General features: G+C 41.6%; 1 protein-coding gene across 9 annotated transcripts in view; it reads left to right on the top strand.

Annotated features, from left to right (window-relative positions):
* Positions 1-17,055, top strand: part of LOC129829832 (rap1 GTPase-activating protein 1-like) — a 111,143-nt gene that overhangs the window by 23,182 nt on the left and 70,906 nt on the right. The window contains exon 1 of one of the 9 annotated variants that reach the window (XM_055891785.1): positions 1,217-1,358. The exons of the other annotated variants lie outside the window; for them this stretch is intronic. Coding sequence (XP_055747760.1) covers positions 1,315-1,358 — 44 coding nt within the window. The 5' untranslated portion in view covers positions 1,217-1,314. Of the gene's footprint in view, positions 1-1,216; positions 1,359-17,055 lie in introns of those variants that run through there. 9 annotated transcript variants of the gene reach the window in all.

Raw genomic sequence — 17,055 nt, 5'->3', positions numbered from 1 at the left:
TATATATATATATATAAAACTTGAACGTTGCTTGTAGATTAAGGCTCCCAAGTGGTGCAGCGGTCTAAGGCACTACATCTCAGTGCAAGAGGTGTCACTGCCATCCCTGGTTTGAATCCAGGCTGTATCACATCCACCCGTGATTGCCAGTCCCATAGGGTGGTGCACAATTGGCCCAGCGTCGTCTAGGTTTGGCCGGGGTAGGCTGTCATTGTAAACAAGAATTTGTTCTTAACTGACTTGCATAAAAAAATAATCCCAGTGTTTTTTGACTCTATTCCTATGGTAGCAGTGATCCTGCTTTACCAGTGACTCATGTGGAGCTGTCTGCCAGAGGAGTTGACTATTCTGTCCAAGAATGTACACCAGTTAATCAATGAAGTCAATCTCTATAGTGATGTACAGCGCTACAGGATTGAACACACCCTAGTATCAGATCTAAACATCTCTCCTGTAGCACTAGGGTTACACTACTTGCTAAGGGGAATTGCTGTATGTGGTAGTAAGAGATAGTAAGTGGTGAGAGAGTGGTACTTCCTTCCTGTTTTTGACTCATTTCTTGTAACTGGGAGCTCTCGTATTCACTATGATGGAACAGTTGAAATCTTAGAGCTTGTGGTGTCTCTTTGTGATTTCAATGTTTGAGAAGAGTAATGATCTGTTTGGCCTGATCAGTAAAGCCTCTGGCACTGTGCTGTTTGACCAGCTGCCGCAGAGAGAGAGACAGAGATAGACAGAGATAGACGGAGAGATATAGAGAGAAACAGAGAAACAGAGAGAGAGGAATGAAAAGTTCCCAACAGATTATGAAGATAAAGAGCTGCATCACATTTCTCACCACGTTGAACTTGTTGTCTTCTGTCATCTATGACATTACCTCCAATGGCACTCCTTTTCTGTCCTCATCTGAATTGTATAAATAGTACTCTCATTAATTGCACCCATCAGCAAACTATTGAATTAATCCTTATCGGATGATGAATCTATTAGAGATAAGGAGATAGACATTTGGTGCCTGTCCTCCTGTCCCCTCTGGTCTCAATGACGAGGGTAAGGGGATGAAGAGGGCTCCTACTGGTTCTCTGGGAGACTGATATCGTCAGCAGCCCCCTACTATGGAGCGAGCGTACGAGGGAGGGAGGAAGGAAGGGAGGGATGGAGGGAGGAAGGGGGAGTGGAGCAGAGCAGCCACACACTCTCTCTCATACACACATACAGAGTCGACGTGAGGGAGTCAGTGACAGAAGTAGAGGCTCCATTCAGTGCTGAGTTGACTCACACACTGTTGGTCCACTTCCCACTACATTAGCCGGCATGGCGCAGAGAAAGAGGAGTTTCACCTTTGGAGCGTATGGAGGGTAAGAGGGAATAGCATTCTCATTTACAGAGCTGTTCAACCTTACTCTGCACCTTTTACTGTGCGTGTGTGTGCTTGTGTGTGCTTGCACGTGTACACAGGCTTGTGAATGTGATTGTGTGTGCCTGCCTGCTTGTCACCAAGGGGTGTGATTTCTGTTTGAAGTCGCTGTGCTTGCTATAAACCATTCCCTGCTTCCCTGAACATGACAATGCAGTTGACCCTGGTTGTGCTGCATTATTTAACATCAGCTATTACAGACTCAACCCCAGCTAAACGCTGATTCCCTGACTGACTGACAGTCACGGGAGGGTTGGCAGGGTGGAGGGTGGTGAAGAGGGAGAGAAGAGAGTTTCAGTGGAAGCTGCACAGACAGGAACTCTGATAGAAGACTGTAAAGAGGGAGAGATTATTGAATTAGAGTAGACACTGTGGCTCACTCTGCAGTTAAACACACACACACACACACACACACACACACACACACACACACACACACACACACACACACACACACACACACACACACACACACACACACACACACACACACACACACACACACACAGAGACAGGTTGTTAACTGTAAACAAACATCAGTCTATTTAATCAATCTATCAAGCGATCTTGATTTGATTGACTCTCTTTATGCAACAGGTTCCTCACTTACAGATTGGATAAGCAGAGTCTCTACACAGTATGAGTGTGTTTCTAAAGTCTTCTATCTGTCTGATCATGTGAACACTTTGTATGTTTTTGGGTTGTACTGTACGGTATCCTAGGTTTTCCAGTAACAGTGTAAATGGAGATCTCAGGTGGCTTCTCCCTCCTCTGACCTGCTGGATACTCCCCTATAGACACCATGTAGGAATTAACACCACAATTAGGTGTTTTCAATCACTTTGGTGCAATTTTCACAAGTATGTTGTACATTTTCACAACTCTAGGCACAAACATGTAAAACAGATAATCAAAATGGCTTGTGTTTCAAAACTCTAAGCACATTTTCAATAGGCCATTATCAATAAAACGTCACAATACGGTGCGGAGCGTTTAATTTGGCTGCTGGGGGGCAAGGAGACCCCTAGCTATACTAAAACCATTGGCAACTACATGGCGTTTTCAAGAGATTGTTAAATAAATGTTTAAACTATTTGGTTTTAATATCATCACCTCTTGGAAGAGCATAGTCAGAACTACACATTTCCAATTATTCCCCATTTAGCTCTGTCATCGGAGTTATACAGCAAGTAACTGCATACTTTCATGATTAGTCAACATCAATTGATTATGTACAGTGGCAAGAAAAAGGATGTGGACCCTTTGGAAATACCTAGATTTCTGCATACATTGGTCATAAAATGTGATCTGATCTTCATCTAGGTCACAACAACAGATAAACACAGTCTGCTTAAACTAATAACACACAAGCAATAATACATTTCATGTATGTATTGAACATACTGTGTAAACATTCACAATGCAGGGTGGGAAAAGTATGGGAACACTTGGTTTTAATAATTGGTTGACCCTACTTTGGCAGCAATAACCTCAACCAAATGTTTTCTGTAGTTGCGGATCAGACCTGCATAACAGTCAGGAGGAATTTTGGACTATTCCTCTTTACCAAACTGTTTCAGTTCAGCAATATTATTGGGATGTCTGGTGTGAACTGCTCTCTTGAGGTCATGCCACAGCATCTCAATCGGGTTGAGGTCAGGACTCTGACTGGGCCACTCCAGAAGGTGTATTTTCTTCTGTTGAAGCCATTCTGTTGTTGATTTACTTCTGTGTTTTTGGGTTGTTGTCCTGTTTGGGTTGTTGTTTTTTGCATCACCCAACTTCTGTTGAGCTTCAATTGGCTAACATAGCCTAACATTCTCCTGCAAAATGTCTTGATAAACTTGGAAATTCATTTTTCCGTCGATGACAGCAAGCTGTCCAGGCACTGAGGCAGCAAAGCAGCCCCAAACCATGATGCTCCCTCCACCATACTTTACAATTGGGAGGAGATTTTGATGTTGGTGTGCTGTGCGTTTTTCTCTCCACACATAGTGTTGTGTTCCTTCTAAACAACTCAGCTGTAGTTTCATCTGTCCACAGAATAGTTTGCCAGTAGCGCTGTGGAACATCCAGGTGCACTTTTGTGAACTTCAGATGTGCAGCAATGTTTTTTTTGGACAGCAGTGGCTTCTTCCGTGGTGTCCTCCCATGAACACCATTCTTGTTTAGTGTTTTACGTATTGTAGACTCATCAACAGAGATGTTATTGTGTTCCAGAGATTTCTTTAAGTCTTTAGCTGACACTAGGATTCTTCTTAACCTCATTGAGCATTCTGTGCTGTGCTCTTGCAGTCATCTTTGCAGGACGGCCACTCCTAGGGAGAGTAGCATCAGTGCTGAACTTTCTCCATTTATAGATAATTTCTCTTACCATGGATTGGTGAGAGAAATTAAGGCTTTTAGAGATACTTGTGTAACCCTTTCCAGCTTTTTGCAAGTCAGCAATTCTTAATCTTAGATCTTCTGAGATCTCTTTTGTTCGAGGCATGGTTCACATTAGGAAATTCTTCTTGTGAGTAGCAAACTCAAATTTTGTGAGTGTGTTTTATAGGGCAAGGCAGCTTTAACCAACATCTCCAATCTTGTCTCATTGATTGGACTCCAGGTTGGCTGACTCCTGAACAATTAGATTTTGGAGAAATCATTATCCTAGGGGATCACATACTTTTTCCAACCTACACCGTGAATGTTTAAATTATGTATTCAATATAGACAAGAAAAATACAAGAAGTTGTGTGTTATTAGTTTAAGCACACTATATTTGTCTATTGTTGTGACTTAGATGAAGATCAGATCAAATTTGATGACCAATTTATGCAGAAATCCAGGTAATTCCAAAGGGTTCACATACTTTTTCTTGCCACTGTATTTTCAGATACGTGAGGGTTGACAGATCCATTTGGCATGTAGCTAGCTAGCTAAGGAAACAACACGTGTCATTTAACTTGCTTCATCAGCGATAAGGCTTTTGGAAAGAGCTTGATCGGGCAAGTCCTCGTCCTAGTAAAGTTGTCAGTCGGGCTACTGTCATCACCACCATAGATGGCAAGCAAATCAAACAACATTTGGATATAGCTATCTAGTTTATCCCCTGAAAATGACCATGCTAACTAGCTATATTGATATTATCTGTTATTAGCTAGCTAGCCAATTTGACGTGGTCCATCAATCGTGTCAGTCAGCAACAATCGTGATTGAAACACTCTTAAAAACAATGTGAAAAGGGGATAATGTTAGTTAACTTCGCTAGGTAAGCCTATGTTGTTTAGCCAACTGTACAAAGTTTCTACCGGTAGCTTGCAAAGTGAACATTATCAGTTAACAGTGCATCGGCAAATGTGCCCTTCTGATGCTTGACAGGCCGAGCCCACAAAGGATGGGAAATCAACCTAAACCACTCATACTTGTCAGGTATAGTTCACTTTTATTTTCTATCACTCAAATATCCAATTAATGGTGGCCAATATTGATAGATATCGTGAGGCTACCCTCATTTATCTGAAATTCCATGATCAAGTGATGTTTACTGATCATGAAAAGAATGCAGTTACTGGCTGTGGCCTATAAGTCTGATGATGATAGAGCTAAATGTGCACAATTGTTTTGCATGGAGTAATCTGAAACTGTGCTCTTCAAGAGGTGGTGATATTACAACCAAATAGTTAACATTTATTTAACAATCCATTGAAAACGTCACACAGTTATTAATGGTTTAAGCAGAGATGCTGGTCTCCTTGCCCAACAGGCAAATCGAACACTCTGCACCTTATTGTGATGATTTATTGATAACAACTCATTGACTCATTGAGTACAACAAACAAATTCACAAAGTCAGTTGTTCACTGCAACAAATCACTGTTTCAATTTGAATACATATTCATTGTAAGTATCTGCTTTCAAAATACAATATTCACTTTACTTTTGATACGATTTCTTGTCATTTGTTATCAATACAATTAACTATCACTCAATTAAAATTAAAACTACTGAACCAAATGATGTAGTGCCTAGCTAACGTAAACCTTTTTCAGGACCTTGTCTTTCAAGGATAATTCGTAAAAATCCAAATAACTTCACAGATCTTCATTGTAAAGGGTTTCCCATGCTTGTTCAATAAACAATTAATGAACATGCACCTGTGGAACGGTCATTAAGACACTAACAGCTTAGAGACGGTAGGCAATTAAGGTCACAGTTATGAAAACTTAGGACACTAAAGAGGCCTTTCTACTGACTCTGAAAAACACCAAAAGAAAGATGCCCAGGGCCCCTGTTCATGCAGTGCTTAATGCAGCTGGTGGCCACACCAGATACTGACTGTTACTTTTGATTTTGACCCCTCCTTTGTTCACGGTCACATTATTCAATTTCTGTTAGTCACATGTCTGTGGACCTTGTTCAGTTTATGTCTGTTGTTCAATCTTGTTATGTTCATACAAATATTTACACGTTAAGTTTGCTGAAAATAAACGCAGTTGACAGTGAGAGGACGTTTCTTTTTTGCTGAGTTTATATAGTTTGATAACTGCTGAACAGTGTGCATTTCTATATTTTTACCTAATACAGTTTTTTTTCAATCACTTTGGTGCAATTTCACAAGTTTGTGGCTCATGTTTCAAAACACTAAGCACATTTTCAATTGGCTAAATACAACAAACAAATTCACCTGTTGACTGCACCAAATCAATCTTTCAATTTGGATATATATTCAATCTATCTGATTTTCAAAATACAATATTCACTTCACTTTTGATATGATTTTCTTTTCATTTGTTAACAATATAAATCAACTAACACTTACTCAAACTGATCAAAACGGATAACTACTGAATCAAAATAATGATTTGAGGGAGCGTGCAATTGGCTTGCTGACTGCAGGAATGTCCACCAGAGCTGTTGCCAGAAAATGTAATGTTCATGTATCTACTATAAGCCACCTCCAACTCATTTTAGAGAATTTGGCAGTAAGTCCAACCGGCCTCACCACTGCAGACCACGTGTAACCATGCCAGCCCAGGACTTCCACACCCGGCATCTTCACCTGCGGGATCGTCTGAGACAAAACACCCGGACAGTCTTCTGCTCAAACGGTCGGAAACCGTCTCAGGGAAGCTCATTTACATGCTAGTCGTCCTCACCAGGGTCTTGACCTGACTGCAGTTTGGCGTCATAACCAACTTCAGTGGGCAATTCTCACCTTGGCCACTGGAGAAGTTTTCTCTTCAAGTGGGAATCCCAGTTTCAAATGTACCGTGCAGATGGTGTCATGTGAGCGAGAGGTTTGCTGATGTCAACGTTGTGAACAAAGTGCCCCATGGTGGTGGTGGGGTTATGGTATGGGCAGGCATAAGCTTAGGACAACGAACACAATTGCATTTTATTGATGGCAATTTAAATGCACAGAGATACCGTGAAGGGATCCTGAGGCCCATTGTAATGCCACTCAACCTCCGCCCTTAACCTCATATTTCAGCATGATAATGCATGGCCCCATGTCGCAAGGATCTGTACACCATTCCTGGAACATAAAAATATACAAGGTCTTTCAAATCAAATCAAATGTTATTTGTTACATTTGATGAATACAACAGGTGTAGACCTTACAGTGAAATGCTTACTTACAAGCCCTTAACCTACAATGCAGTTCAAGAAATAGAGTTAAGAAAATATTTACTTAATAAACTCAAGTGAAAAATCGAAGAAAAAGTAACACAGTAAAATGACAATAACAAGGCTTTATACAGGGTGTACCGGTACCGACTCAATGTGCTGGGGTACAGGTTAGTCGAGGTAATTTGTACATGTAGGTAGGGGTAAAGTGACTATGCATAGATAATAAACAGCAAGTAACAGCAGTGTAAAAAGGGCGGGGGGTCAATGTAAATAGTCCGGGTGGCCATTTGATTAATTGTTCAACAGTCTTATGGCTTGGGGGTAGAAGCTGTTAAGGAGTCCTTTAGACCTAGATTTGGTGCTCCGGTATCGTTTTCCATGCACTAGCAGAGAGAACAGTCTATGACTTGGGTGACTGGAGTCTTTGACAATTTTTAGGACCTTCCTCTGACTGCCTAGTTATATAGGTCCTGAATGGCAGGAAGCTTGGCCACAGTGATGTACTGGGCCGTACGCACTACCCTCAGTAGCGCCTTACGGTCGGATGCCGAGCAGTTACCATACCAGGTGGTGATGCAATCAGTCAGTATGCTCTTGATGGTGCAGCTGTAGAACTTTGAGGATCCATGCCACATCTTTTCAGTCTCCTGAGGGGGAAAAGGTGTTGTTGTGTCCTCTTCACGGCTGTCTTGGTGTGTTTGGACCATGATAGTTTGTTGGTGGTGTGGACATCAAGGAATTTGAAACTCTTAGCCCGCTCCACTACAGCTCTGTGGATGTTAATAATGGGGGCCTGTTCGGCCCTCCTTTTCCTATAGTCCACGATCAGCTCCTTTGTCTTGCTCACATTGAGGGAGACATTGTAGTTCTGGCACCACACTGCCAGGTCTATGACCTCCTCCCTATAGGCTGTCTCATCGTTGTTGGTGATCAGGCCTACCACTGTTGTGTCGCCAGCAAACTTAATGATGGTGTTGGAGTTGTGCTTGGCCACGCAGTCGTGGGTGAACAAGGAGTACAGGAGGGCATTAAGTACGCACCCCTGAGGGGCCCCTGTGTTAAGGATCAGGGTGTCAGTTGTGTTGTTGCCTACCCTTACCACCTGGGGGCGGCCTGTCAGGAAGTCCAGGATCCAGTTGCAGAGGGAGGTATTTAGTCCCAGGGTCCTTAGCTTCGTGATGAGTTTGAGGGCACTATAGTGTTGAACGCTGAGCTGTAGTCAATGAATAGCATTCTCACATAGGTGTTCCTTTTGTCCAGGTGGGAAAGGGCAGTGTGGACTGCTCTTGAGATTTTGTCATCTGTGGATCTGTTGAGGCGGTATGCGAATTGGAGTGGGTCTAGTGTTTCCGGGATGACGGTGTTAATGTGAGTCATGACCAGCCTTTCAAAGCACGTCATGGCTACCGACGTGAGTGCTACGAGCAGTAGTCATTTAGCCATGTTACCTTCGCGTCCTTGGGCACAGGGACAATGGTGGTCTGTTTGAAACATGTAGGTATTACAGACTCGGTCAGGGAGAGGTTGAAAATGTCAGTGAAAACACTTGCCAGTTGGTCCGCGCATTTACTGAGTACACGCCTTGGTATTCCGTCTGGGCATCTGGCATTGTGAATGTTGACCTATTTATTCACATTGGCTATGGAGAGCACGATCACACAGTTTTCTGGAACAGCTGTTGCTCTCATGCATGCTTCAGTGTTGCTTGCCTCGAAGCTAACATAAAAGGCATTTAGCTCATCTGGTAGGCTCACGGCACTGGGCAGCTTGCGGCTGGGTTTCCCTTTGTAGTACGTAATAGTTTGCAAGCCCTGCCACATTCGAAGAGCGTCTGAGCCGGTGTGATAGGATTCAATCTTAGTCCTGTATTGACATTTTGCCTGTTTGATGGTTCGTCTGAGGGCATAGCAGGATTTTTTATAAGCCTTGAAAGCGGCAGCTCTAGCCTTTAGCTCGGTGCGGATGTTGCCTGTAATCCATGGCTTCTGGTTGGGATATATACGTACGGTCACCGTGGGGACGACATCTTCGACGCACTTATTGATGAAGCCGGAGACTGAGGTGGTATACTCCTCAATGCCATTGGATGAATTCCAGAACATATTCTAGTCTGTGCTAGCAAAACCGTCCTGTAGCATTACATCCGCGTCATCTGACCATTTCCATATTGAGTGAGTCACTGGTACTTCCTGCTTTAGTTTTTGCTTGTAAGCAGGAATCAGGAGGATAGAATTATGGTCAGATTTTCCAAATGGAGGGCAAGGGAGAGCTTTGTATGCACCTCTGTGTGTTGAGTAAAGGTGGTCTAGAGTTTTTTTCCCCTCTGCTTGCACCTGTGATATGCTGGTAGAAATGAAGTAAAACGGATTTAAGTTTGCCTGCATTAAAGTCCCCCGGCCACTAGGAGCACCACTTCTGGATGAGTATTTTCTTGTTTGCTTATGGCTTTATACAGCTCGTTGAGTGTGGTCTTAGTGTCAGCATCGGTTTGTGGTGATAAATAGACGGCTACAAATAATATACAGTAGATGAAAATTATCTTGGTAGATAGAGTACCCTATGATAAGCTGTAGATCACACTATCTCAGGCGAGCAATACCTCGAGACTTCTTTAATATTAGACATTGCGCACCAGTTGTTATTGACAAATAGATACACACCCCCACCCCTCGTCTTACCAGATGTAGCTGTTCTGTCCTGCCAATGCATGGAAAACCAAGCCAGCTCCATGTCTTCATTCAGCCATGACTCGGTGAAACATAAGATATCTCAAACAGAGATCATCCAGTTTATTTTCCAGTGAATACATGCTGGCCAATGGATCGGATGGTAGAGGTGGGTTGACTCAGGGGTGAAAGATATGTGAAACCCCAATGAATGTACAATCAAAGTTTCTGTACATAAAACATTTTTCAATCACTTTGTCCCCAAAAAATTTGATCTAAGTGGTATATTTTCAAATCTCTAAGTACAAAACTCAAAACTGATAACACTTATGCCCCCATCTTATGTTTAGAACCTTAATTTGTGCATTCAGTGCGGTTTTACACCTGAGTCATTCATCCAAAATCAAAGTTTTCCATGAAATATGAGAACATTTTGTTTAGTCACCAATGTATCAGATAGACTTACCATTTAGTAATTTAAAGGTCCAATGCAGCCGTTTGTATCTCAATATCAAATCATTTCTGGGTAACAATTAAATACCTTACTGTGATTGTTTTCAATAAAAACGGTCAAAAATGTTTTAAAAAAAATGCTTCTTAGCAAAGAACAATTTCTCAAGCAAGAATTTAGCAAGTTCTGTCTGACAGTGGTCTGTCAGGAGGGAAACACTCTCTTATTGGTCTATCAAAACTCCATCCCACCACAACAGGCTGAATTTCACTGAATTATTCCAACCTCATAGTGTGGAAATCTATATAAAACACAGGAAAAGCACTGGAGCTTTAAACTACCATTTAATCCAATAGCAAAAAGGCGATACACATTTCAAAACAATTATTTTTAATGAACTGAATATAAAGAATAGTGGATGGTAAATATAATTTTCCATACAATTTTTGACTGTAACTTGACATGCAATTTTTTTTAAATAATTTGCATCCAATGGCAAGTTGTGAGCATGTTATGAAATGTCAGTCTTACAGTTTCGTTATCCTCATACAGTACATACATAGGACAAATCATCAGAAATAAGGGGTATTGTAAAGCAGTTGGCTACTGTAAAAATGTAGCATGGTGTTGTGTGCCATTTCTGCACATTGTACAAGATCACCTTTTCTATGTGACTTTCTCCGACAACTGATACACTATCACCATTCTCCATCAGCCAGTATGCTTTAATAGGAACAAGTGGAAAGAGTCACTATGTGCTACCATTTGGAACTATGGTGTAGTGTACAATGCACTGGTATAATACCTGGGTTGTATATAACAATATATTCCACTCATTATCTGAATTTCATTGATACACTCACTGTAAGCTGATGAATTTTAAGCACAGAGACAGGCAATACTGTATCAGTCGACAAGTATCATCGAAAGGTGATCTTGTACAATGTTGCATGGAGCAGAAATGGCATACACCACCGTGCTATGTTTTTACAGTAGCCAACTGCTTTTCAATACCCCTATTTGGGATGATTTGTCCTACAAATATGCTATCTGAGGATAATGAAACTGTAAGACTGACATACAGTATTTCTCAACATGCTCACAACCTGCCATTGGATACAAATTATTAAAAAAATAGTCAAATACTGTATGGAAAATTATACTTTATTTAATCAAATATTGCAAGGGTTCTGAACATAAGATAGGGGGTATTAAAAGTATTATCAGTTTAGATTTTTGTACTTTTGACGTTTTGAAAATATACCACTTACATCTGAAAAATGTGGCAAACTGTAACAGGTGCTCTATAGTATGTCCAAATAGCTTCTCTCAAGGACATGTGTGTACGTGCGTGTCCCTATCATTCAGAGTGTGCAAACCTGAGGAATAGAGATTGTTCCAGTTGTTTGTGGAAAACAGATTTGAAGAATTAGGAGTATTTTAATTGTATATCTGTTGGCACTTTCCACTTTGTTTGCACTTTTGGCATTTTGATAGGTCAGTCTGATTTCCCACGTCACCAGGTGACATCCACTGTATCCTCCCCTTCATCCCTTTGGCATTCACTGTGAGGAATTAAACTATTCTGTCTATAGATTGGTATTTCCGTCACTCTACTTTGTCTCATTTAAATGTCAGAGGAGCAGCTCCTCATCTCCAAATCAGGGCTTCCAACACCATTTGTCACATAATCCTTTGAATGTTTTTAGTTTCCACCTCATGTAAGATATTTATTGAGGTACATTTCATGAATACTGATATGGGTATGCCATCCTCTCAGAATCGAGTCTGTTCACAATCCAATGGATTTATTGACATAGTATACTGTACAGTTTATTATGTGGTGCTGTGGTAGTCAGTCCTACTCAGTTCCTTTTTTTAGAGGTCTCTTTCTGACTGCTGTCTCCATGCAGGGGATTTTGTGTACACGAAACATGGGTTGTGGGTTGGTTTCCCCCGAGCAGACCAGCCCAATACATGGTGAGCCACGGGCTCTGTCTCTGTCATATACTAAATGAGACAGTTTAATTTGTCATCTCTTTGTAGTCTCCTCCATGTTGTAGTCTCCTACATGGTCTCTCCCTTAGCACACAGCTCACATCCCCTTCCTCATACACTCTTCATGGGACTCATGAAATAAACAGTGAGGTATGTCTTTGTCCCAGATCTGAATCAAAACAAATCAAATGTATTTATATAGCCCTTCTTACATCAGTTGATATCTCAAAGAGCTGTACAGAAACCCAGCCTAAAACCCCAAACAGCAAGCAATGCAGGTGCAGAAGCACAGTGGCTAGGAAAAACTCCCTAGAAAGGCCAAAACCTAGGAAGAAACCTAGAGAGGAACCAGGCTATGAGTGGTGGCCAGTCCTCTTCTGGCTGTGCCGGGTGGAGATTATAACAGAACATGGCCAAGATGTTCAAATGTTCATAAATGACCAGCATGGTCAAATAATAATAATCACAGTAGTTGTCGAGAGTGCAGCAAGTCAGCACCTCTGGAGTAAATGTCAGTTCGCTTTCATAGCTGATCATTAAGAGTATCTCTACCGCTCCTGCTGTCTCTAGAGAGTTGGAAACAGCAGGTCTGGGACAGGTAGCATGTCCGGTGAACAGGTCAGGGTTCCATAGCCGCAGGCAGAACAGTTGAAACTGGAGCATCAGCACGGCCAGGTGGACTAGGGACAGCAAGGAGTCATCATGCCAGGTAGTCCTGAGGCATGGTCCTAGGGCTCAGGTCCTCCGAGAAAGAGAGAAAGAGAGAATTAGAGAGAGCATACTTAAATTCACACAGGACACGACAGGAGAAGGACTCCAGATATAACAAACTGACCCTAGCCCCCCGACACATAAACTACTGCAGCATAAATACTGGAGGCTGAGACAGGAGGGGTCAGGAGACACTGTGGCCCCATCCGATGATACCCCCGGACAGGGCCAAACAGGAAGGATATAACCCCACCCACTTTGCCAAAGCACAACCCCCACAACACTAGAGGGATATCTTCAACCACCAACTTACCATCCTGAGACAAGGCCGAGTATAGCCCACAAAGATCTCCGCCACGGCACAACCCAAGGGGGGGGCGCCAACCCGGACAGGAAGATCACGTCAGTGACTCAACCCACTCAAGTGACGCACCCCTCCTAGGGACGGCATGAAAGAGCACCAGTAAGCCAGTGACTCAGCCCCTGTAATAGGGTTAGAGGCAGAGAATCCCAGTGGAGAGAGGGGAACCGGCCAGGCAGAGACAGCAAGGGCGGTTCGTTGCTCCAGAGCCTTTCCGTTCACCTTCACACTCCTGGGCCAGACTACACTCAATCATATGACCTACTGAAGAGATGAGTCTTCAGTAAAGACTTAAAGGTTGAGACCGAGTCTGCATCTCTCACATAGGTAGGCAGACCATTCCATAAAAATGGAGCTCTATAGGAGAAAGCCCTGCCTCCAGCTGTTTGCTTAGAAATTCTAGGGACAATTAGGAGGCCCGCGTCTTGTGACCGTAGCGTACGTGTAAGTATGTACGGCAGGACCAACTCAGAAAGATAGGTAGGAGCAAGCCCATGTAACGCTTTGTAGGTTTGCAGTAAAACCTTGAAATCAGCCCTTGCCTTAACAGGAAGCCAGTGTAGGGAGGCTAGCACTGGAGTAATATATCACATTTTTTGGTTCTAGTCAGGATTCTAGCAGCCGTATTTAGCACTAACTGAAGTTTATTTAGTGCTTTATCCGGGTAGCCGGAAAGTAGAGCATTGCAGTAGTCTAACCTAGAAGTAACAAAAGCATGGATTAATTTTTCTGCATCATTTTTGGACAGAAAGTTTCTGATTTTTGCAATGTTACGTAGATGGAAAAAAGCTGTCCTTGAAACAGTCTTGATATGTTCGTCAAAAGAGAGATCAGGGTCCAGAGTAACGCCGAGGTCCTTCACAGTTTTATTTGAGACGACTTTTCAACCATCAAGATTAATTGTCAGATGCAACAGAAGATCTCTTTGTTTCTTGGGAACTAGAACAAGCATCTCTGTTTTGTCCGAGTTTAAAAGTAAAACGTTTTCAGCCATCCACTTCCTTATGTCTGAAACACAGGCTTCTAGCGAGGGCAATTTGGGGCTTCACCATGTTTCATTGAAATGTACAGCTGTGTGTCATCCGCATAGCAGTGAAAGTTAACATTATGTTTTCGAATGACATCCCCAAGAGGTAAAATATATAGTGAAAACAATAGTGGTCCTAAAACGGAACTTTGAGGAACACCGAAATTTACAGTTGATTTGTCAGAGGACAAACTGATATCTTTCCGACAGATAAGATCTAAACCAGGCCAGAACTTGTCCGTGTAGAACAATTTGGGTTTCTAGTCTCTCCAAAAGAATGTGGGGATCTATGGTATCAAAGGCAGCACTAAGATCTAGGAGCACGAGGACAGATGCAGAGCCTCGGTCTGATGCCATTAAAAGGTCATTTACAACCTTCACAAGTGCAGTCTCAGTGCTATGATGGGATCTAAAACCAGACTGAAGCATTTCGTATACATTGTTTGTCTTCAGGAAGGCAGTGAGTTGCTGCGCAACAGCTTTTTCAAAATGTTTTGAGAGGAATGGAAGATTCGATATAGGCCGATAGTTTTTTATATTTTCTGGATCAAGGTTTGGCTTTTTCAAGAGAGGCTTTATTACTGCCACTTTTAGTGAGTTTGGTACGCATCCGGTGGATAGAGAGACATTTATTATGTTCAACATAGGAGGGCCAAGCACAGGAAGCGGCTCTTTCAGTAGTTTAGTTGGAATAGGGTCCAGTATGCAGCTTGACGGTTTAGAGGCCATGATTATTTTCATAATTGTGTCAAGAGATATAGTACTAAAACTCTTGAGTGTCTCTCTTGATCCTAGGTCTTGGCAGAGTTGTGCAGACTCAGGACAACTGAGCTTTGGAGGAATACGCAGATTTAAAGAGGAGTCCATAATTTGCTTTCTAATGATCATGATCTTTTCCTCAAAAAAGTTCATGAATTTATTACTGCTGAGGTGAAAGCCATCCTCACTTGGGGAATACTGCTTTTTAGTTAGCTTTGCGACAGTATCAAAAAATAGCGGCACCCCCCCCCCCCCCCCCACTGAAAAGGCAGAGCCGCGAAATTCAATTATTATTTTTTTTTTAATATTTAACTTTCACACATTAAAGTCCAATACAGCTAATGAAAGACACAGATCTTGTGAATCCAGCCAACATGTCCGATTTTTTAAATGTTTTACAGGGAAGACACAATATGTAAAGATGTAAATCTATTAGCTAAACACATTAGCATAATCCACCATCTTTTCTTTGTCCACCAACACCAGTAGCTATCACCAATTCGGCTAAACTAAGATATTGATAGCCACTAACCAAGAAAAAAGCTCATCAGATGACAGTCTGATAACATATTTATGGTATAGTATAGGTTTTGTTAGAAAAATGTGCATATTTCAGGTAGATGTCATAGTTTACAATTGCACCCACCGTCACAAATGGACTAGAATAAATACAATGAGCAACGTGTTTACCTAACTACTAATCATCAAACATTTCGTAAAAATACACAGCATACACTAATCGAAAGACACAGATCCTGTGAATACAGACAATATTTCAGATTTTCTAAGTGTCTTACAGCGAAAACACAATAAATCGTTATATTAGCATAGCACATGTGCAAACATTACACCAGCATTGATTCTAGCCAAAGAGAGCGATAACGTAAACATCGCCAAAATATATTAATTTTTTCACTAACCTTCTCAGAATTCTTCAGATGACACTCCTGTAACATCACATTACAACATACATATACAGTTTGTTTGAAAATGTGCATATTTAGCCACCAAAATCATGATTAGACAATGAGAAAAGTAGCCCAGCTGGTCAGAAAATGTCCTGCGCCACATTAGACAGTGATGTAGTCGTATACATAAATACTCATAAACGTGACTAAAAAATATAGGGTGGACAGCGATTGATAGACAATTTAATTCTTAATACAATCGCGGATTTACATTTTTTTAATTATCCTTACTTTTCAATACAGTTTGCGCCAAGCGAAGCTACGTCAAAAAAGATGGCGTCCTAAGCCATTAACATTTTTCGACAGAAACACGATTTATCATAATAAATTGTTCCTACTTTGAGCTGTTCTTCCATCAGAATCTTGGTCAAAGAATCCTTTCTTGGGTCTAATCGTCTTTTGGTCGAAAGCTGTCCTCTTGCCATGTAGAAATGCACATTGCGTTCGGCATGAACTGGAACGGTGCCCAGAGATTCACAGTGTCTCAGAAATAAATGTCCCAAAATCGCACTAAACGGATATAAATTGCTATAAAACGCTTTAAATTAACTACCTTATGATGTTTTTAACTCCTATAACGAGTAGAAACATGACCAGAGAAATATAACTGGCTACACTAATGCTTGGAAAAACAGTAGGTCGGTGTCCTCCGCGCGCCTGACGCACCTAGAAAAGAGTTCCTACCTACACGTGTTTTTGTTTTATAGGGGCTGTGATTGGGCAATCGATACCATTCAAAGCGTCATCACGTAAAGGCATCCAGGGGAAGACGTAAGCAGTGTCCGTATACTCATAGCAATAACAGTGGCCTTAAAACTGACTCCAGAACAGGGGCCAAAATGTGTGAAATCTGACTCCATGTCAGGGAAATTGCTGTAGAATGAGTTCTGTTCCACTCAGAGACAAAATTTCAACGGCTATAGAAACTATAGACTGTTTTCTATCCAATAATAATAATAATATGCATATTGTACGATCAAGAATTTTGTAGGAAGCCGTTTCAAAAATTACACGATTTCCATAAATAGTGACAACAGCACCCCCTAGCCTTAACAGGTTTTAAGTTGAAAAGTAGGATGAT

The sequence above is a fragment of the Salvelinus fontinalis genome, chromosome 31, assembly GCF_029448725.1.
Source record: "Salvelinus fontinalis isolate EN_2023a chromosome 31, ASM2944872v1, whole genome shotgun sequence".
Lineage (NCBI taxonomy): Eukaryota > Metazoa > Chordata > Actinopteri > Salmoniformes > Salmonidae > Salvelinus > Salvelinus fontinalis.
This window is presented reverse-complemented; position numbering and strand designations above follow the sequence as displayed.